This window comes from Scophthalmus maximus, chromosome 15 (assembly GCF_022379125.1).
Source record: "Scophthalmus maximus strain ysfricsl-2021 chromosome 15, ASM2237912v1, whole genome shotgun sequence".
Lineage (NCBI taxonomy): Eukaryota > Metazoa > Chordata > Actinopteri > Pleuronectiformes > Scophthalmidae > Scophthalmus > Scophthalmus maximus.
The window spans coordinates 14,841,739-14,863,413 of record NC_061529.1 but is presented as its reverse complement, the minus strand read 5'-3'; the positions used below and the strand labels follow the sequence as shown (position 1 = coordinate 14,863,413).

At 46.3% G+C, this 21,675-nt stretch overlaps 2 protein-coding genes across 4 annotated transcripts in view; both read right to left on the bottom strand.

The window, feature by feature from the left end:
• Window positions 1-14,265, bottom strand: part of prkd3 (protein kinase D3) — a 36,772-nt gene extending 22,507 nt beyond the window's left edge. For all 3 annotated transcript variants that reach the window (XM_035610103.2, XM_035610106.2, XM_035610104.2), the window contains exons 1-2: window positions 13,322-14,265; window positions 11,747-12,379 (exon numbers count right to left, since the gene is read on the bottom strand). In XM_035610103.2, the coding sequence (XP_035465996.2) occupies window positions 11,747-12,022 (276 nt within the window). In that variant the 5' untranslated portion in view covers window positions 12,023-12,379; window positions 13,322-14,265. The remainder of the gene's footprint in view (window positions 1-11,746; window positions 12,380-13,321) is intronic.
• A 120-nt stretch (window positions 14,266-14,385) lies between these two features.
• Window positions 14,386-21,594, bottom strand: mocs3 (molybdenum cofactor synthesis 3). The gene is made up of 13 exons (XM_035610107.2): window positions 21,141-21,594; window positions 20,065-20,197; window positions 19,859-19,951; window positions 18,924-19,044; window positions 18,053-18,127; window positions 17,300-17,417; window positions 17,107-17,215; window positions 16,938-17,000; window positions 16,283-16,446; window positions 16,039-16,086; window positions 15,358-15,454; window positions 15,131-15,238; window positions 14,386-14,573 (listed from the first exon to the last, which is right to left on the bottom strand). The coding sequence occupies exons 1-13, from the start codon at window positions 21,231-21,233 to the stop codon at window positions 14,416-14,418; spliced, it is 1,380 nt and encodes a 459-aa protein (XP_035466000.1). The 5' UTR covers window positions 21,234-21,594; the 3' UTR covers window positions 14,386-14,415.
• Window positions 21,595-21,675: the final 81 nt, after the last annotated feature.

The window sequence follows — 21,675 nt, the reverse complement described above, 5'->3', positions numbered from 1 at the left end:
CCCACAACAGAGGAAAATCCACTTCAAGAACTCGTCAAACGAATGCATTGGAAAATCCAATTATGTGCTCACGCGAAACCTTGAGGGGAAAGCTGCGTAATTACTTTGTTCGAGTCACATCAAACACAGTGTGGAAAACTGTGTTAATTTATTAAAGTCAACAGCGGAATTGTATTTGTTTTCATTGCGTATTATTAATGTAATACCAGGCAAAACGTTTTTCCGCGCAGCGCCGGCATGAGAAACACATGCGCAGCGAATCAAGCAGTTACGAGACGCGGGCATCGACGACGGCCAAATCTTTCATTTGTCACTCGGAGTGAGGCATCAAAAGAGGGCACGTTGGAAACACTCGCGTTTTCCACAGCATTGTTCAACACTTAGTGTTTTCTCGGTCCCGCTTTAACAGTTTCCATATCATCTGGCTGCATGATTTCTGAATAATTCCCTTTGATTGCGCACGTGTCCTCACTTGCGCAGTAGAAATTAAGAACATTTTTTCCCCCCATTTTAGATGAGGGGGAATGTTCCAAGTTGGAACGGATATTCTTATATACTGTCGTGAGGAACTGCACTCAGCGGCAAATGAACACGCAGCTAATAAATAAACCTCTAGGTGATGTGTCATGCGTGTTGGATGGTAACTTTTACGCGACGCCTCGCACAAGGAGCAAACAGCTGATGCAAGAATGACACATATTTGTTAGAATCATTAAAATCCAAAAGTTTCCAATGCCACATGTGAAGCATGAAATAACTGTGCTGTTTGAATTTAAGCACGTGATACACATTATGTACTCTCGGACACAGATGGACTAGGTGAAAAAATGTAATAAATAAAAAAGTATCCAGCTACATTAGGTCAACAGTTCATAGACTATCGACATATGAAGCCATTTTCAGACATGAACTCTGGAAAATTTGGGGGCGATACATTTTCCAGGGTTTGTCACATGAAGTCATATGAAGTACGGAGCAGGAGTGTTTCCCAAACCCCGAGATGATGTTTTGATTTGTCCGCACACCAAAGATATTTAGTCTACTGTCATAGTGGAGCCGAGAAACCAGAAAATATTCACATTTAAGAAGCTGAAAACAAAGAATTTTGACTCTTTTTGAATAAAAACTATGTGAACCGTCTAGTCGATTATCAAAGTAGTTGGCGACTAGAAGCCGATTACTAATCGATGAATCGATGAGCTGTCGCAGCTCCACTTTGAACCTTTCAGAGGTTTTCCTGCTGTACTCTTACACGTGCTCACTGGGACGTTTTTTTCCGGACATTTTAATTAGGGGGCTGGCAGGAAACGTTCTGGAAAACGTGCGGAGCGACATTTCATGACCCTTGTGTTCTCTGCACATAGCCCCCCTTGGAAAAGTTCAGGAAAGTGTTCCGTACTTCAGTGCCTGTCTGCGAGCGGCTGAAGACAGAGGACGACCACACCATCTGCCACGACACGCGCTTCTTTGAAAAAGTGAATTTTCGCCCTGACTCGAGATCGTTCACCGACGACAGCCCGTAAGCGAGGCAAGCGACTCCTTGGGCCGCGCTTCCAATCCGGCTCCGCAGCCAGTCCGTGGAAAAGAAAAAGGCATAGGACGCACGCTTCATTTCAGCGGTACATTACATACAAAACGATTTGCTCCTGCGTTTGCAGGCACAGGCCAAGACAAACACGCCGCAGCTGGAAGCAGAAAGGGCGAGCGGAGGGGGGTAGGGGGGGTTTACGTGTAGCCGACTGGCAGAGCACGTGCCCCGATTTGTGGGCTTCAAGGCGGGCGTCATCGATCACGTGCGGGGTCGTCCCTGTCACAAGACGTTCGCGATGCGTGCTGCTCCTGAAGTCAAGTCAGCTTCTTTTTTTTTCCCCACCTGCAGGCGGACGTGTCGGCACCAAGGGTAACCGAGGCGAGCAGAGAGGAAACGCGCGTGGTCGGGAGTGCGGCGGGAGAAGCTGTGACTTTCTCGCTCTGCGGGCCGACTAACTCGTTTCCTTCCATGTGGCAGAGTATGGCTCACAGCTCATTCACAGCTCCTGCTTTTTTTCTTTCTTCTGTTACCGTACGAGTCTGTATCATCGTGGAACGCAAACACTACGTCGTTCAGCGCTACATATCCGGCCGCGTGACTGATGCTGATGCCTCGCGGTGAGCGTCAGCCACGCGTGAAATAAGTCTTATCTTGATTTCAGGCTAAAAAAGAATAAATAAAAAATCTTCTCTGCCACTCAGCTGAAAGTCTTCCTGCCTTGACGCGGCCAACGTGCTGATTCGGCCGTTTCGTGCGAACAAGTGTCAAATGACACAATGACGAAGCAGCTCCGGGGAACTTTGCCTTTTTCGTTGTGCATGTTTCAGGACAAGTGTGAACACGCCAGTCTGGCAGAGATACAGCTCACTGGTAAGATGAGAAACACAGGGGTCTGTGTGTGTGTGTGTGTGTGTGTGTGTGTGTGTGTGTGTGTGTGTGTGTGTGTGTGTGTGTGTGTGTGTGTGTGTGTGTGTGTGTGATTGCAGGCGATGAGAACATAAGTGTATCTACAGTCCTGGTGCAGACGAGGTGGAATCAGGACTCTGACCACCGAGCTCAGGTCCAGACCGCAGCGTACAGTACACCTGTCATCCTAGAACCTCTTTCAATCATCAGGAGACTCGAACAGAGCCATACCGCTTACCCAATTTACATCCGCCACAATAGCGGAGGGGTTCTCCAGCCAAGTTCCCTCCCCGCTCCTACAAAACTCCGTCGCCGTGAAGCTCTCCAAAGAAAATCCCTCAATTATTTCTCCGGGCTTTTGGTTATTTGGATCCAGAGAAACAATACTCCTCTGTGGTAATTTGGCCTCAAGGACTGTTGCACTGAGGTGGAGTGGAGCTAATTGTGGTGAGGTCACCGTTTGGTTACTAGCCACTGTATCTCCGATGGAAGCCAGGTGGCTTTTGGCCTAATAGCAACATTTATTCATTTTTAACATCCACGACAGAAACGTTCTCATCTATCTGCGATGACTTATGTCCTGCACATGTGTGAGTGTTATGCATGTGTGTATATATATATATATATATATATATGAGTGTGTGTGTGTGTGTGTGTGCATGAGTGTTACATGCATTAACAGTGTCCAGAGGCCAGGCGGACAAGAGGAAGGTTGAGTCACAGGAACCGAAGCCTCTCAGGAAGAGAGCAGTGGGATCTAAAACATGCTCGGCCAGGCCACCGCACACTGCCGATGAGTTACAGCCCCGCTGCGCTGCGCCGCAGGGGCCGTCCGACTCTGCAGATATACTGCGGCGCACACTCCATCTCCCCGCCTCAGGTCTGGGGTAGAAGGGGACGGCCACCAGGTTGGCCTCCACACGGGGCAAATAAACGGGTCAACCTGGGGGGAATTCATGTGAGATCGATGGTGACAGCACTTTCTCTTGTTGCGGTGGAGCGGGAGGTCTGGGGCTGGGCAGTAATAGCAGGATGTAGGAACACGCTGCTGTTGCTCAACAGAAACATTAATAATTGCTCTGTGTCCCGTGTAATAAGTTGGGCAGGGATTAGCTGCCCGAGGCCTTTTTTCCTCCTTCTTCAAGATTAATAACTAGAGCTGACTTTTCGCAGAGGTTCTTCTGTTGAATTAGAAAATACAATACAATAATTAAAAAATAAATTCAACCAAATACGCCGGTCCAGCCGAGCTGTCGCCGTCCTCGACGCAGACACAACGAGCGGCCGTTTCTCCAGATCGTTTCAAACACACAGACAAGAGTGATTGCGAGTGCAGTGTGGCGGAGAAGGAAGAGAGCCATTTGAACGCAGGCACACACTGACTGCACAGGCAGAGCTGCTCCGCCGACCACAGCAGATTGGAGAGCAGGGGCGGAGGGAGAATGTGGAAACAGGGAGCGGCTCTGAGGGGAACTCACCCAGCGGCGAGCGAGTGCGGCGGGGGGGAAGAGACGCGGTGACGAAGGGAGACGCGGATTTTTTTTCCCCGATTGGCCCGCTGGTGTTTCTCATTAGGTCAAGTGTTGCTGGTTACACGGCGGTGCCCTTTAACTGAAACACCTTTTGCCCTCACGGCGCTCCGAGGTCTCTTATTCCATCAACGCCGAGCGGTATCAACGTGTAATTGCGCTTCCCCCCTGCCCCCTTCGTATCGGTTTGACGGATCACCCTCTTGCGCCGAAGAAACAGGAAAGGCAAACAGTGCCGAGAAGAACCACAAAGAACGAGACAACATGCAACCTGCTCGGACCGCGGGGATCAATAATGCCACACTGGGGCGACTGTGTGGCTGCAGCGGAGACCACATGCTCCACGTTTACAGATCTGCTGAGGTCACGATTATAGCATCTGTACGCACTAATCTTCTGAATTGAGGGGGGGACATGTTCTTGTTATTAAGAACCCCCTTCATTCAGCCTTCGTCACGGCTGAAGTCCTCCAAGTTTGCTGAGTGTGTCAGTGAACGCAGCCAAGGTGGACGGGGGGAAACTCAAGCCGTTAATGAGTAAATTAATAAAGGGGTGATGAAATATCCTCTTTCAGCCAACCGTGTTGCGCCGTTGCAAATTTATGAATGGATACAAGTGAGTGGGTTTTCAGGGTGTACTCTGAAAATCAACACGTGCGGTCGGCTTCACAAGGACAAAGTCAACCAGGATTCCTCGAGTATTCAATTGTTCTGAATTACAGCTGCCTACCACTCCAATACAATCGCAATCAAGCGAGATCATAAGAGATTGGAGCGACGCCAGATTATCACCCGCCGCAGGCCCGGAAGTCAAGTGCGGTGAAGGGCATTCGGTGCAACCTGGAAGCAGCAGCAGCAGCAGCAAAAAAAAATAAAAAATAAAAAATTCAAAAGCAAAAGCCGCGCTCGGTGGCGGGGGCGGCGTTCCGCCGACGGCTTTGGCATCAGACATCGGGGACACGGCGGCCACAACCCCCTCTGTGGCCCGCCTGAAAGCCAGCCAACGGGGCTGTCCCGGGCCTCCCCTGCCCCCGTTTCCCCGGAGAGGACCACTCTTCTCCACTCTGTCATTCCCCGACTCTTGTGGCCTGGGCCCTGCGTTCTGCCTTGCCACTTTACATTTAAGGGAGAGCGAGGCGGCAGAAATGTGCACTGCAGATGGTAGAAATTACTAAGCTCACTTAACTTCAGAGATATTTTTTTTCCTTTCCCCTCTCTCTCTCTCTCTCTCTCTCTGTGTTTTCCACAAATTACTCCAAGGCTGGGGGAAATTGATAGATTCCCAGTGCAAGCAAGCTTTTGAGTTGTCCATGGAAGACTCAGCATTCCCAATTGTGACATACGTTTAGTAAACTCCATGACTTTGGAATACGCTGGTACGCCTGCAAGCGAACACTGCAAACCACCTAAGCGGGGAAACAGGCTAGGGCCGTAACAGTGTGTGTTCATAACCAATACCAACAGCGAATATTTTCATTCAGGGGTGACCTGTTTTTTCTTGAGAGGGAGCTGAATGTGCTTTCCAGGAAACGTCTGGCTCCATGTGTATCACACATAAAGCCCTGTGCTGTTGGGGCGTCCCCTGGGGTGAAATATGGCTGCCAGCGCCATAGGAACATGCAGATGTGGGCTTATACTGTTGAAGGGAGGGAGGGAGGGAGATGGCGGTGATTTATTTCCCGTGTGTTTCAGTTAACTTTGGTCAATGCGAACGGCAGTCCCTCCGTTTTCCATCTGCACCCTTCTTCCTTGCTATTTTTCTCTTTCTCCGCACAAACACTTGAATTTTTCTCCTGCTCCGCACGGACAACTATTCCCCAGACCAAGTCTACCTCAATCACAAACTTTAGCGCTGTATTAGGATCTTAGGTGAGATTACAGTCACTTATCAGTTTCTATGATCACCAGAGATATTAAAGTATACAACTCTAGTCTAAACTATCTTCAAAAGGAATGTTGAGCCAAGTGTTACCTTGCATCGCGCTTGTGATATCACTCAAGGGTTTGGAACAATCCGAGTACTCTGCCATTTTACAGTATGTTTTTCAATGTAGCCCGTTTCTGTCTCAAACGGCCTTTTGTCTCGCTTATTACAGAGGCAGATGTACTGTACGGCCCTCAACCAGGACTGGGAGTCGCAGCACTGACAAGAGAAAAACCTGTGGCTGAGGCTACAACATTTCCAGCTGTGGTGACAATGCAGCACAATCCTAACTAACTCATTAAAATAATAATATCTGTGCAAAAGTTTTCATGTTTTTTTTCCCAAAACCTACGTTGCCAGAACAACTTTGAATTTCCCTCCTCCTGCTGAGCTTCATCATCCCCTGTGACGGGCAGATGCATTTGCAAATGTTCATGCACCCTATCCATTCTCGCACTTTTGGGTAATATCTTCATGGTTGAATGCACTTACTGTAAGTCGCTTCGGACAAAAGCGTCTGCTCAATGAAGGAAATGTAATGTAACGCCGAGCTACACTGTAAATTATGTATTTTCCATTTCTACCAAACATGTTCGCTGCAAAACATTCACCCAGAAAGCAAGTGTGCGAAAATAAAATCAATAGAAATTTTGTGGAATAGTAAAAACAGTCCCTTTAACAGTTAAAATCGAGCTGTGTTGATCACAGAGTTGGCATCACAGCGTCCATCAAATCTGTCAGTGCAAGTGTTCAGCTTCAAATATTTCAGTTTCCGAGCGGTCTAATCCCGTCCATCGCCGAGCAACATCACATCATCCTCCAAAAATGCCTGGGTGAAGAGGAATGTGCTGTAGCTGGCTGGCTGTCCAGACTGACCCAAGTGGCAAACTGGGAGTCATTCTCTGGGAGTCGTGAACTTTTGTCCCGCCACTGCTCCCTTGCTGGCCCGCACGAGAGAGGACTTGGGCGACACCAAACAGGAAGTGTTCAACAAGTGGAAGCTTTGGATGTTTATCTCGCGCCATTCATCAAGCCCCCCCCCGAAAACCAGATAGAGAAGCCGAAGCCCGACCAGTGAAACAAGGCAGTCCTGACTCGGAGCTGCATGCAGCCACTGAGGAGGCGTCGCCGGGCCATCGTGGGTGAGATCTGAGCTCGATGGTACCCGACTGGGCGGGTCTCCGCCACCCACTGGCTGGAGCCTTTCCCACAGTCCTCGGGGAGCCGGAGCCAAGAGTCGATACCATTGTGCCAAGCGGTGACACCAAAAGCAGTCATGTTTTTAAATATTCAACAGATTTCAGGAGTCGTAACTGCCATAGCTGCTCTAGGAGACTAAGCATATCAGGATCACGTTGTCCATGACTAAGGTTGACCTTAACCACAAGACTCGGTGAACATGGTCCAAACCACCACTATCAAAAACTTCAGATCAGCACAGAGAACAGAGAGAAAGCAAATCTATTCTGCGGGACTCTGGCTCAGTCATGTGGTCAGGGCCGTAGCAGGAAGGGGAACGAGCTGTACAAAATCTATTCAATGCACAGCTATTACAACAGGCTGCGTGGCTCCCTGTCAAACAATGAGACTGATTCAAAACTAAAGGGTTCGGGAAAGATATGAAATGTCAACCTTAAAGTCACGACGCAAAGTAAATAAAGAGAGCACCCGCAAACATCTGGAAATTCTACAGCTGCACAACTGAATCCAGAGTGCCTCTGCTACAGCAAAAAAGGCTTGTACAGTATGCACAGCCTGTGGAGTTTTAACGCCGCAAGACACAGTCATCGTTGACGCGAAGAGCTATTGTCTCAGTGGTCAAATTAAACGTTTCACACAGCTTATAGTTGGGCAAGCCATCAGAGGAACAGGTTCCAAAACAGAAAAACTAAAATAACCAAATAATAAATGTCAACAACAGCGGCAATGCAGCAAAGTAAGGCACCCGCTTCACCACAGAACCGACTCTCTGTCCTTAAGCTATGGTCACAAGCTTTGAGAAGACTCAGAGAGAAGGAGATTGGAGATACAAGCAGTCAAAACAGGGTTGTGGTATTCTCTGTGAAGAAGTCTTGAGCTGGAAACACGCTTCTGTGCAAAAGGGGTTACGCCATACCCACAGCAGCGTTGTGCGTAGGTGACGCCGCGGGCTACACCGTGGCTGACATTCACCTCGTGAAAAAGTGGAACTGTACGCGTTGGGGGCTATGGCAGCGAAGGAGATACTGTGTGGGAACTGCACGAAATCGTGATCGATCAGCATGGGCTGCATGCGCTTTCGTTCTAAGTTCCTGATGCCGGTGGCGTTTTTTCGAGAGTAACAGCAACAGACCCAGTCGTTTTCCTCTATTCAGTGACAAATCTCTATCAAAGCAATCACACTGCAGAACTAGGGGTTTGTCGATTTTTATTCGAAATTCGAGCATTCATTCGAACGTGGGGAGAAAAGTTCATATTGAACTGTAATGACCTGTTCAAATTGAAAATACACAGTCTAGAAGCGCGTCAGACCATAGTAGTAGTTTGCCTCGTGATCCAGCAGAGGGCGCTCACTATCCGCTTGACCAATCGCATGCCCTCTTGACCTATCAGTAAAGCATGCCAGTAATGTTAGGTTGTTTCTTCTACCAAAATGGACAGCTCTAGCAGGCAAAGCCGTCATGAGCGTACAAAGCATAGCATCTGGGAAGGGTCCACCACCGTAGATGGCAAAGCAGGGAACAAAGGTAAGGCTGTGTGTCGCCTTTCGAATACATACGAACAAATTGTGTGTGTCGCGTCAACTTCTTTTTTTTTTTAAAGCGAAAGCCCTCCTGCGGACCTTCAGGTCAACACGATTGTGCTCTACTGAAAGTTAAACAAAGCAACTGTACCGCAATGGTCTCTTAATCAGCAGTGACACGGAGCAAAGTGACCTTGAAGTAACTCCGGCTCGGAAGGTATGTGTGAACCCCCGCGTCTGAGTGTATCACAAAGTAAATGAAAGAATGTAAACACTCTTATTCACCTAGTGATGATCAAATCAACAGTTGATATCCAATAGCCCGAATTCAAACCCATACACTGTTGGATTCTATAGCAGGCCTCTCGTGTTTACTATTAAACCAGCTCTGCTAATCCGATTGGTCACTGAGGGGTGGTGGTGGTAATGCCGTGCACTGGGAAAACCCCAGAGCTGAGAGAGAACAAAATACATTTTCAAGTAGGCCTGAAAGCAGCTTGAGATCCCATGAAAAGAAATGCGAGGAAAAGTACTTCTGGGATGCTGCCCTTGCCCCTGCTGGCACATTGACCCAGGCCCTGGCAACCAGCGGAAAGATGGACAACTAATTATGCCATTGAAATACATCGGCTGAAGGCAAGAGCGTGGTATCTGTGTGGTTAATGATATGGTTTACATACGAATAAATCCCACACTGAGAGCTCACAACAGCTGACACAGCAGAAAACCTGACACAGAGCGGACAGTGGGGATAAGCATCCATGTTTGTTGCATGGCTGAGTGGTGAGTCACTCGGTGGAGCAGGCCAGCTCTCAGTGGAGGAAACAGTGGCGTGAAGGGGGGGTACGCTTCAAGCCAGACTCCATCTCCGTGCAGATATTACCACATTGAGTGGAAAAGAAGAAAAAAAGCGTTTTCCGGTCTCGCCTCTGCTGACAGACACCTGAGGTTCTGCTGACTGGAGACATCCTGGGACGACTGTCAACGGCTGAGCCGGGGGGTCAGAGGATCCCCGGCTGGAAAAGTTGTCGGGCGCGAGTGGACTTGTGAAAAAAAAAGGCTCACCATTGTCATGCATATTTCAGAAGAAGCAGAAGAAGAAGAAGTGAGACACGGGGATGGATGGGAGAGTGCAGAAGGCCCACAGTCATATTTTCCATTGATATCAAAGCCATATGGCTGGATTTCATGAAATAGTTGAGGCAGCACACTGCACTTGGCAGTGTTTGATAGGAGAACTGCACGATAGTGTGGACGAACGGGGCTGGATAAGTCCTGTGATACTGATGTACAGTATATACAGTGTGTTCAGTATATATATAGCGCTTTTAGTGTTCCCATGACTGTTGGCCATAAATTAGACAGCTTCCTGCCACATTTTATTGGACTCCAGGTCATCTTGAGATGAGTGCATGTGATATGAAGTGATATATGGCCATGAAATTGCGCAAAAAACAATTTGTGATCTTGATCATGTTATGGCAGATTATCAGCAGCCACTCGCGATGGACACACTGCTTTTTCTTTAACGGTCCCCCTTCAAAGCATTGCACATCCCCACTCTTTTCCTGTTGCAGATTCTTGCAACCATGCCAGTGTTACAGGATCCCTGTAAATATGCGCCGTGATGAGATTTTCTGCTCTGCGGACCAGAACCGTTCATAACTAGCTAGTGAGAATCAGCAGACCTCGTAAAGAACAACAACATTACCGTGCTCCTCTGGAATGTCAACTTGGACAACATGGAACCAAAGGACACACAGCGAGCTCCTCCGCTATCTTCCACTTGCTGCTAAACACAAGTTTATCCTTCATTCATATCCCCTTCTGTCCGTTATCTTCCCCCTCGAGCACAAACACGGCTCTGACCTACCTAGATGTTCAGATACCGGTCGGCTGATGAAAAGTGCTTTGATTAATCACCCTGTTTTTATCCAGTCAGTGATAATTGCAGACACAAGTGGAGTAATCATCATTATTCACGAGAGGTTGGGGGAAAACAGCAACGTGTGGATGCACACAGGAGCCATTTCATTATTCCAACAGGCTTTACACACCATTAGTCCAACACAAATATGAAGTGCAGGGCCGATCCATGGGCTCAAAGGGGACAAAAAAGCTGAGTCAGAGGTTTGCAGAACGTACATATGTTTAAAAGGCATTTGTAATATTACAAATAACAGATGTTAATTTTCAATTTGCAATATTTTTCTCAGTTTACAGCTAGTTTAATGCTCCAGCATATGTGAAATACTGTTTTGGTCTTATTTTGTGTTTTGCAGTGAATTTGGTTTTCTTACAGTGAAAACCACTTCACATAAAAAAGGGCTGAGGTGTCTCAACTTTACAATGCTTATCATTACACGGGGCCTCTTCGAATTTTAAAAACAAAAATGAAAGCGTTTCGGCCTCATATTTCAGTTTTTGCACGTGGTAAACACACACTGCCAGACAACAGGCCGTGATCAGGACTTCCCGGACCGCTCTCGGCACAAACGAACAGGAACATGCAAATTAAAGCTGGCGCCTTTGATTTGCACTTAACATATTCTCACACAGTCCAATATGAGATGACAGACGACGTGGAATGGTGCAGCTTAAACTCGCGTTTAAAGACACTTCTTATGCTGGGGTTATGGCCCAGTGTCATTACAACAGATTTTCAAAGTAATGGAAAATAAAGCAGATCCAACATCACACAGGCAGAGCAAAACCACCGAGCAGTTCTGTATATGTGTGTGTGCACTTGTGTGTGTGTGCGCGCGTGTGTGTGAGAGAGCTTGTATACAAGGACTTGCATCATGTCAAGTCCAGCAACATTACACCGCAATGTAAATAACTGCCGCTACTAGATCGGGGTCCTGTAACTGGAGGAGCATCGGTGCTGCTTTTGCCTCTGTGTGGTGTTTGAGTCATTTTTGGAGCACGAGGCCCAGATGTCTGCTTTAGAAACAAAAACCTAAACAGATTAATAGGTTAGAAGATGGCAAAACAGATTGGTGGGTGCATCGTCATGTTATCCCTCTGCTGTCTTCAAGCAGACTGTAGGGGGTGACGGTTCACATGCATTTGTGGAAAAGAAAAGTTTGATGAGAGCTGTCCTGTACAAGTAAATCATGTTAAAGGCCTCCATACCTTCTGGTCCACTATGGAGCACACCAGGTCCTTCACAGCAGACAGCGACAGGTCACTGGCCTCCAGGTTCACCGTCTCTCGGGTCAGTCCGATCTGCAGCAGGAAGGACACCCCCTGGAAGGAGCCGCGGGAGTTGGTGGGGCTGGGCGCGCTGTGACTGCCGTTGGACAGCCGCGTGTAGAGCGGTCCAGGCAGGCTCGGCAACGAGGGCGGGTGGTGCGGTTCGAGCAAGTGGAGGAAGGCTCGGGGTAAGGACGGGGGAGAGGAGGCAGACATCGGGTTTGTTCCAATGGCAACGTGAGGCGCTGAATGGTGGAGAATTCACGGAGGGGACAGACTCTTGCCAGGGGGGAATCTTTGGTCCTCATCAGTCGCAGTGACTCGGCACTGTGCAGTTGTTTTTTTTTATGAAAGCGACATCATTTTTTTGGGGGGGGTTTGGAAGTTAAGAGGGTGGTGACCTTTGCGCCCACCTGAGCTCACACAACACACACTCATGAATAAAGTGGGAAGGTGACGGAGAAACAGTCTCGGAACAAATCCTCAGGCTTGTGCTGGTAAAATCACCTCATACCCTGAAGTGGTGTTCCCTCTCCTTACTGAAGTCAGTGATCCACTCTGACCACAGGAAACCTGTCAGCGCAAACACACACACACACACACACACACACACACAGAGGGTCAAACACAGAGAGCTATGTTCATGATGAAAAAACTGAAAAATCCATCTGAATACAGTAAAGAAAAGCATGTAAGCAGCGAGGACTGTCGTGGTTTCTGACATCAGCAGTTTGAGCTGTATGAATAAATCAGCTACTTTTCTTGGCACCGTTTCAGGCAATATACCTTTTTCAGTTAGAGAACTCATATAATGGGTTTCACCACAGGGTAATAAGGAGTCAGACACACCTTCTTTTTTTTTAAATTAAGTCCCCAAAATCCTCATCAGTATTTACATAAGGATTATATTTCAAATCTTGAGATTCTATTTCTCCTAGATATTATCTCTAAGACTACCTGTTGTCCTGTTCTGTTCTGGCACTGTTATGGTGTGCCTGAGCCACATCCAAGGGTTAGCTCCGAGCTAATCCATATTGCCTTACTGTATATGGGCCATGCTAAGGCAGCCACACAGCCACACAGCCACACAGCCACAATACTTTGAACATTAATATTGACCATTTTTGACTTAAAGGTAGCACAAGAATCACAACTGGTCTTTACGCTCGTGCGTAAAACGTTAACGCCACGGGCCAAACGACGCGTAAAAGTTGATCACGCGTCTGCTTCTTCTTTTATTCTTTAATGTGTTTACACGCGCTCAGACTCCACAAACATCTGGCACCGAGGCTTCTGAACATCTGCACCCCTCCCACTTTCGATTGGCTCGCTGGCAGGACACAAGCCGCGCGGCGAACGCCAGCAAAACAAGTTATACAAGCCCCCAGAACCGTGCGCGATCACCGGACACTTTGTCGAAGTCGAGCCGTGTGTGTGTGTGTGTTAGTGTGTTCACCCCGAAAACCCGTTAACCGGCAAAGCGTCGAGTCGAATTGCACAGAAATCATACTCTACCTTCACAGTCGCTGAAGGGCGCTTTCCTCTCCATTGTGAGTGGACCGACGAAACTTTTAAACTCCATCAACTGGGGGAGAGCGGAGCCTGAACTTTTATTCCTCTGCTCTCTTTTTCTTTATAGACGTAACACGCGAGAGCGCAGCGTCGTGAACTGCACACAATGTATACCAACTTGACTTTGACGCACGGGCGCGCGGAGAACGCGCGAGCCGTCCATTTATGGTCTCTTATCTTTTATTTTCCAGATTGTAAATTCATGCGCATCTTATTATCCTTCCAGCTGTGACTACTCCCCCTGCTCGACGAGGTGGGAGAAAGAAAAGAAAAAAAGGAGCAGCGGACCGTTGCTGGGGCTTGAAGTCTTTTTGTTATCTCCGCATTACTGACTTTCCATGTGCGCGGAGGAAAACTTGAACTACAGCCCCTGTGAAGCAATGGCGCCTCCGACGGCGCTCGAACCAAAATGCGCATGTGCAATTCTTTTCCGTTATTTCAACTTGGCCATGCCGAGGGAGAAAACCACACGACCCGGTTCGGTTGTGAGTCCGGGGGAGTTCCGGGTCCCACGAGGGGATCAACACGTGTCCCCAGTATATGATAAGAAATGCACTGATTCACAGATATATACATATATAAAAAATAAAGAAGTTTGAATTTTCTGATCTTCTGTCTCAGCTCCCATTCAGCTTTACACAGATGTGTGAAGGGTTCTGTTGGTCGTTGTGATTGTGTCCACTCAAGGGCCCTGACATAAAAAAAAAGGGTAGGTGTAATGTATAAGATATGGTAAAGTTATATATTTAACTAACCAGGATTGGCAGGAAACATGACAGGGAGATGGATTTTACATAACAAGAATGCTTATGTGTCATTTAACTGCCAGCTCATGTTTTTGATGATGCACAACAGATTGCGCAACACATTTGAGGAACTGCTCCATTGATACAACACAATCTACCTTGAAGAAAGATTCACAGCATACATACAAATTCTGTGTGTGTGTGTGTGGGGGGGGGGGGGGGGGGGGGTGTAAACAAACATGTCAAATAGAATGTTGTTGTTTTTTTTTTAAAGATAAGCTTTTTAATAAATTAATACTGTGGAAATGTGGGGTCTACTCTTTTTGCCCAGGCTGTCAGTCCCCCTCGGACGTCTTTCACTGTGATAGTGTCCACTTCTGATCCGCTCATCTGCTCAAGGACCTGCACCGCCTTCTGAGAGTCGTTACCCAGCTTACAGATCACGTACACTGCAGGAGAAGACACGCACACAAGCCTGTCATCGTCCGGTCAAATCAATGGACTAAACTACATTTTTATTTGCTTTAAATTAAACTTACAAATGATCTTAAACAAACTTAACATCAGAAACACCACGACAGACAACAAAGCTGCACACAAGAGTTTCACGTGTACATTTAAATAGAGATAAACGTTTAAAATAATAAACACTTAGTGTGCAAGAACTGAAAATGTTATAGATAGTAAATACTGCATAAAGTGCTCAGATAAAACGCCCCTAAACCCTAAATTTAGCTCATTGACAAAGAAAGCTCAACACAGTGAATCTGAATATTAATTTCTCTGAAGCAGGCCAGCTGCTCAGGTTGACCACACTTGTTTTGGAAAAGGGGTCACCTAGCAACCTCATTACAACCTCCTGGAGTACCGAGTGTCCAAAATAAGCCTCCGGTCCGGCGGTGTGAGACTACACAGTGGACAGCGAATGAGCACAAACGGCTCTGCGTGTCTGTTCATTTCAAACAACGCGTACGGTCGAACCCTGAGCGGTGTTTTGACGTGTTACCTGGAGGCCGGCGGTCACCTGCCAGCTGCTGCTTCAACTGGCCGAGTCTCTCCTGAAATAACTGTACGTGTTCACTCTTCCTCTCCTCTAAACTCGAGAGTGGGATGTCTGGCACGAATAATAAGGAAAATAATCAAACGGAGAAGGGCACAAACATGAGGTGAAAGTACAGAATTGTTGACACAGTGAGTGAGACTGATGTTGTGTCTCCATCACCCAAAGGATACTGAGAGAGAAGGGTAATTGGCATATATCCACCTCCACAAGAGGGCGCACGTCCAACAAAAGATGGGGCTCAGCTTTGTCCAATATGGCTTGATAATCCTGGAATTACATTAAAACAGCACTTACTGAACTTACATTATAAACTTCACAACGACAGTGCGGTGTGGTTTTATTCTTTGAAAAAAAGACATGATGATGATTTATGTTCACAGTTTAACAGGGAGACTCAAAATAACCGAGAGCAAATGTTGAACTGTTGCTTGGCTTTGGATTTGTGGAGTAATTCAAGCATTTTAAATGCTTTTCCTTAAATCACAGGAAACAACACCGTTTCTATCTGGAGCCCCTTTCACAATCTTGATTACAGCCCAATCAATCATGATCCCCATCTCTGCGCCTAATGACTCAGCAGCTTTGAAAGCGCCAATTCTGCAGAAATATAAACTGATGCAATCCGCTGCCACTGCGCCCGGTGCCAAACAGAACACGCTATTCTTTTCCATTGAAAATCCACAGGCACATTTTAAGTCATTTCCCATTCGTGGGCTGGGTCAGCACCGAGATGTAATCAGTTTATGAATGCACATGAAAACTGAGAAAATTGTGAGTAATCATACAATAAACAGCGCTAAATACAGGAAGTCACGCAATGGCCCAACTGCTGTGGAGGAAATATTCCCTACCTGCACTGTGATCCTCTGATCCCCGGAGAGGAGGTTGAGTTTGCGGCACTGAAACACACGGAAAATAAGGGAGAATTTTCCTACGATTAGGGGATAATTATATGTGTTCTGTAGGTGTCACATTAAAACGGCAAAATCCAGTTGATGCGAGAAACACTTCACTTCAAAAAGCAACTTTTCAGCGGAAAATCTTCATGAATCCACAATATGACGCATGGGATCAGTTTCATCTCTCATGACCAACCTTATCTGTGGCAGCGGACCCACAGAAGCTCTCGTAGTCCACCAGCTTGGTCACGCTGGGGGTTTTTCCACACACTGCACAGTCGGCCTGCTTGGGCCGCAGCTTGATGGACCTGAATCTGGCGTCTTGAGCGTCAAACATGAGAAGCTGCTGGCCACAGCAAGCTGCAACGCCCCATCAAGGATAAGGCCACTTTGTTTGAAAAGTATCAATTCACACAGCTTGAATTTGGAGAATCAGCAGACATGTTGTGTGTACGAGCACCGTAGCAACATTTTGGGCATTTTGGTACGAAAACAGTACAACACTGTACTGTTCCCAGGGCTGACGCATCACAGCCAGGTGTTAGCAGGAGTGTCGCGGATGGAGATCAGAAGGCATGACAGAGCAAGTCTATTCTGCGACGTGTGTCTCAGCGGCGTGAGAGCGGGTGAGAGCACAGCAGCTACATGAGACGATGGCAAATGAGTAGTGAGCAGAAAAGGCAGACAACAAAATATATCTGGTTTTGCTTTGTTTTATCAGAGAGGCACAAAACAACCATCCCAATCCCTTTTGGCAGTTGAGTGTTGCTGATTCATCACAATGACTAAGCAAAAAATATGTATGGCAAGGGAAGGGAAGGTACTGTATGTAATGCGGGAGTTGAGGATACAGCCTTGTCCAGAGGCGATCTTGACGACTTCCAAAGCTTGCAGGCAGCCCATTATCCCTGGAACTTCAAGGACAGTACAAACTGTTACTAAGAGCTGTATCATGTGCAAAGACTGAACTTTGTACAAAGTTAATGGTTTCTGGGGCAAGTAAAAGGGGGCAAGACTCACCCACTCCTAAAACCCCTCCGTCAGAACAGTTGGTCACGGTCTCTGGGGGCGGGGGTACTGGGTACAGACATCGGTAGCAAGGGCCTCCACGGTAGTTGTATACTGTCAACTACAAACACACACACAAATGATTTTGCAGAACTCGAGGGACCCTGGCCACAGCAATGGTAAGAGAGAGGGTCTTCCACCTCACCTGTCCCTCCATTCTCAGGGCACCTGCTGACACCAGAGGCCTGCCGCTGAGGACACAGGCGTCGTTCACCAGATATCGAGTGGGGACGTTGTCTGAACAATCGGCCACTATGTCATATATGAGGTCCACAAAGTCAAGGCGTCCACGCAGAGTTGATCATTAATACGCTATATTAGTTGGTAGGTTTTTCAGCTCGATTCCAAGACGTCCTTCATGCATTTTGATAAGAAATAATTAGCTTGAATATTATTATTACCATTGCAAACTCCTGCTTCCTTTCCAGTTCTCGCCCTGGCCACCGCCTGTTTGACTCCCTGCCGTACAGGAGGCGCTACAAGTCATTAAAGACTCTCACTCTCAATCAATATACAAAATTAAGTCTTATTTTACCGTGCAATAACTATAGTGGTCTGTGCAATAACTACTGTGGACTGCGCTATCTGCTGACTATGGCAAGTTGTAATTATTTATTAATTTTGTATTATTTTATGTTTATCTATATTGTTGTTAACTGATTTATCATGTACAATGTGTTCTTTTGAACTGTATTATTCTAATTCTAATGCACCAACCAGGAGTAGCACTCTCAATTTCATTGTTTTTACTGCAATACAATGAGAAAAAGGGCTTTCAATTCTATGTTATTCTCATAGAACATAGTGGACGGCAACTGTAAGAAATATCCATGACAGAGAATTAGTAAGGAGCCGCTCTGCAGAACTGATGTTGGTTGAGGACTCTGCAGCAGGATACTGTTGAATGAGTTGCAAGGCGTTCTCAGGCGATAGCTGCAGGTGGTAGGGGATACACTCGACGGTGGAGTTCAACCTGCAGAAGTCACATTCATATAAGTCAGATATGGTCGTCTGTAATACAAACAGACCAGTATTACAATTTTTTTTATAAAAGCTAATACCAGAGCTGTGCTGGTGTATTAATTAAACTGAGAACAAATCACATAACAACATGTGAGCTTTGAATCTGACATGGGATCCGAGTCACATGTCCCCCCCCCCCTCCTTTCCTCCTCTTAATCCGTGCCGTCTGTCTCTCAGCCCCCCAAATAGGTGACAAAACATATACATCTTGCACTGTGCACGCAGCAGAACCCACCAATGAACAATAAGAGAAGGAAGAGGATGGTAGTTGTGTGAGTGACACAGCATTAAAACACAGGGTTTGTTGCAGGGTTTGTTGTTGTCTCTGCGAGTCAGTGATATGATGCCCCCGTGTGGCCGTGGCTGCACTCTGTGAGCGCTGACCACAGTAGGCCCAGTGTGAGGGAGAAAGGCTGCCTATAAAATAACATGTTTACACAATATTTGCAGACTGAGGAGGAATACACAACCAAATATAATCTGCGGTGAGACTGGAGTGCGCCGGCATACATTACACAGCAACCAAAGGGCATGTAAATACACCAATTATCATAGTTACTGATATCTAATTTACTAATAAAACATAATAACAAGGTTCCAGGTCCATTTTTGCAAGTCAGCAGGAAGGAGAATATTTTGGTGAAAATGTGCTTTTGACCCCCACATTCTGTAGATTATCCCACTTCTATGTGTAATTTGATGTAGAATGTTCTTTTCAAGAAATGTGTATAGGTACCAGTCTGTACCTTCCAACAGCATTAGCAGCGGACAAAGCCTTGGCCTGGCCCTGGTTCTCCTCCCCATGCAGCACCTGTCTATGAAGGTTACTGAGCTCCACCTCGTCGTAATCCAGCAGACCGAGACGCCCTGGAGAGAGACACAGTCAGAAAGGCTTTGGAATAAATGACCAACCCTGATAAATTTGGCAAATAATCAAAATTTAAACTGAATGCATTTAGCAGACGTTTTATCTTTAGCTCTTTCCTTTTCTCAGACGCTCTATCTGCTCACCACTGAACACATTAGAATAGAAATCTTTGTTGTCCAGTTGCCTGGACATTTGTCACTAGCTGAGCACATGGTGCTACACAATGGAGAATAAAGGCACATGACAAAGACAGTTCATAAATATATACATCAAATTCCACTTCCAACATAGCCTGAAACTGATTTTTTTTCTGTCTGCAGCAGTAAACATTTGAGGTAAAAGTGCAGCTCATTCAGTGATTCTGTCCCTGACCAGGATGCTATTATTAACATGGCTCTGCACAAACTCCTACACCACTTCCCTTCCAGTTATCCCTAGTTAATTATAGAGCCAAAGTGAAGTTGAACGTCTGACTGCAAAAGAAAAACATGCAAAAATAAACAAATACGTCTTAAATTAAAGCCTCCGAATGCACTCTTATCTCTGCAGTGCGTTTTCACAGTACACCAGATTTCATTCACCGAACGGCACTAAAGCGGTTAGTGGTGTATGTGTCTTTAAAAAATGTAAACAAATAATTTGCAAAGCCGCAGGTAAAGTTATTATGTTCAACAGCTGCTCGGACGAGATCAATGATCTAGGATTCTGCCTAAAGTTAAAGAGAAGTTAACACCTAATTTTAAAAAAAGGACAATTACAGAAGGGCTGATGATTTCATTAACTGGGCACAAGGTCAAAGGTGAGATCGCCTACCGATGCCTGCTGCTGCGAGGTACAGTGCCAGTGGGCAGCCGAGTCCTCCACAGCCAACGATCAGCACTGATGTCTTGGATAAGTTGAGCTGACCTGTGGACAGTCAAGATGAACAGTACTCCATTAGTCATGCCATAAAGAAGCTCACTTGACAGAATGCTCACTCTGCTGCAACACAGAATAACGCTGCCTGTAGCGAGCCATACCTTTTACACCCAGCTCGGGCAGAAGGAGCTGTCTGCTGTAGCGCATGATGTCCTCATTGCTGAGGGATGGTTTGCCTTTCAGCGGGGTTAGGGGTGTCACTTTGTCACGCAGCTCCGGCGCTGAGGTACGGCTCTGATATCACACCAGGGGACAAATCATGAATGGGCAAAGTAAAGGGAACAAGAGCTTTTTTCGTGAACATTTACAACCAACATGTTGTAAGCAACTAACTGCGAGTAGCTTCACATAAATAAGGCCGCTGTATTTTGCTGCCATCTGCTTTATAGTTCCTATAAGCTTAGAGATTTGATCAGTGAAGTGCTTCAGAAATATCCAGTTCACTAAGGGACAAATTAAAATACATGGGATTTATAATTCTATTTGCCCAGCTCAAAATTGTGTCAATCTACGAATGTAGTAAGATTACATTCACAAAAGGTACATGGTGTTCACTCCCCACTTTTAAACTGAGCACGTTGTCCTCAGGTGAATCTGATCAATCACGGCGGGCGACGTCTCATCCCTGACACCTTAACCCCCCGACTGAGGAAGACCCATGGGTAGTTGAAACGCTGATAAAATGACTGGGAATGAGATAACAGTGAGGACAGCACAGCAGTGTGTCTTTTTGAGCTGGTTACTGGTAAAGAATCTGCAAAGAATGAATGGACAAAAGGAACCAAAGAGGTGTCTCCATATCAGGCTAATGCACACACAGTGGCCACTTTGTTAGGTTTAACCAATACAATCTAATGCAATCTAACTCAACTTTCCCACAGAGGACATTAGATTAAGATGAGTCTCTAACTGATTTATTTTTGCTATCCCCCCCATTGACATATATGAGTGGGCAGAATATTAGGAACACCTCTATGAGAGTGTCAACAAAAAGTCCACATGCTAACTAGCCTAGCATGCTAGCTAGCTCAGTGTAGTCCATGCTATGACCACATGTCGCCTACACAACAAGCTATTTCTATTTTGAAACAAATCTCTGCAGGTACAGGCGGCACACGTGGACAACTGTGAAAATACAACACCAGCTTGACATTTAGTTAAAAAAACAACTTTAAACCTTTTCCCGTTGAGACAGTTTATTCTTCAGGGCAGCGATCTCCTTCTCTTGCTCCTCGAGCTGTGCTTTCAAACGGCAAACCTCCTGAGACATCGCTGCTGGCGAACACAGAGGGGAACCGGCCGCGGCTACAAAAACTATAACGTATGTATTATCACAAAAGACACGTTAAGTCCGCTTCAGCTACAACTTTTAAGGACAATGTTGACATATGGAGCAGACTCTGTGCAGCGTACTTCCGGGTTTGACCACGTGAAAGAAGACCACGTGGTAGATGACGTAGAGGTTGTCGTACCGTAAGGGCAAATCAATTTAAAGGCAAAACAAAACAAACATAATTATTTAGAGAAACTTGTATTAAGTTACTTATTGTTTATATACATATATGGTAGTTTTCCATTTATCCTTTCATTATCGTTATAATTAATATGATTACTTTTTATTTTAATTTTTTTTATTTATCAAATTCACCTCAAGCAGCATTGACATGATGATTGTATCAAACCTGAGCAGGTCACATGTAGAATTAATATTT

Excerpts from the sequence above, each read along its gene's own strand:
- mocs3 (XM_035610107.2), bottom strand. The coding sequence starts at position 21,233 with ATGTCTCAGGAGGTTTGCCGTTTGAAAGCACAGCTCGAGGAGCAAGAG. Across the intron at positions 20,198-21,140 it reads AACTGTCTCAACGGGAAAAG|AGCCGTACCTCAGCGCCGGA; the intron begins GTTTAAAGTTGT and ends GTGTGATATCAG. Across the intron at positions 18,128-18,923 it reads GCTGCTAATGCTGTTGGAAG|GTTGAACTCCACCGTCGAGT; the intron begins GTACAGACTGGT and ends TGACTTCTGCAG.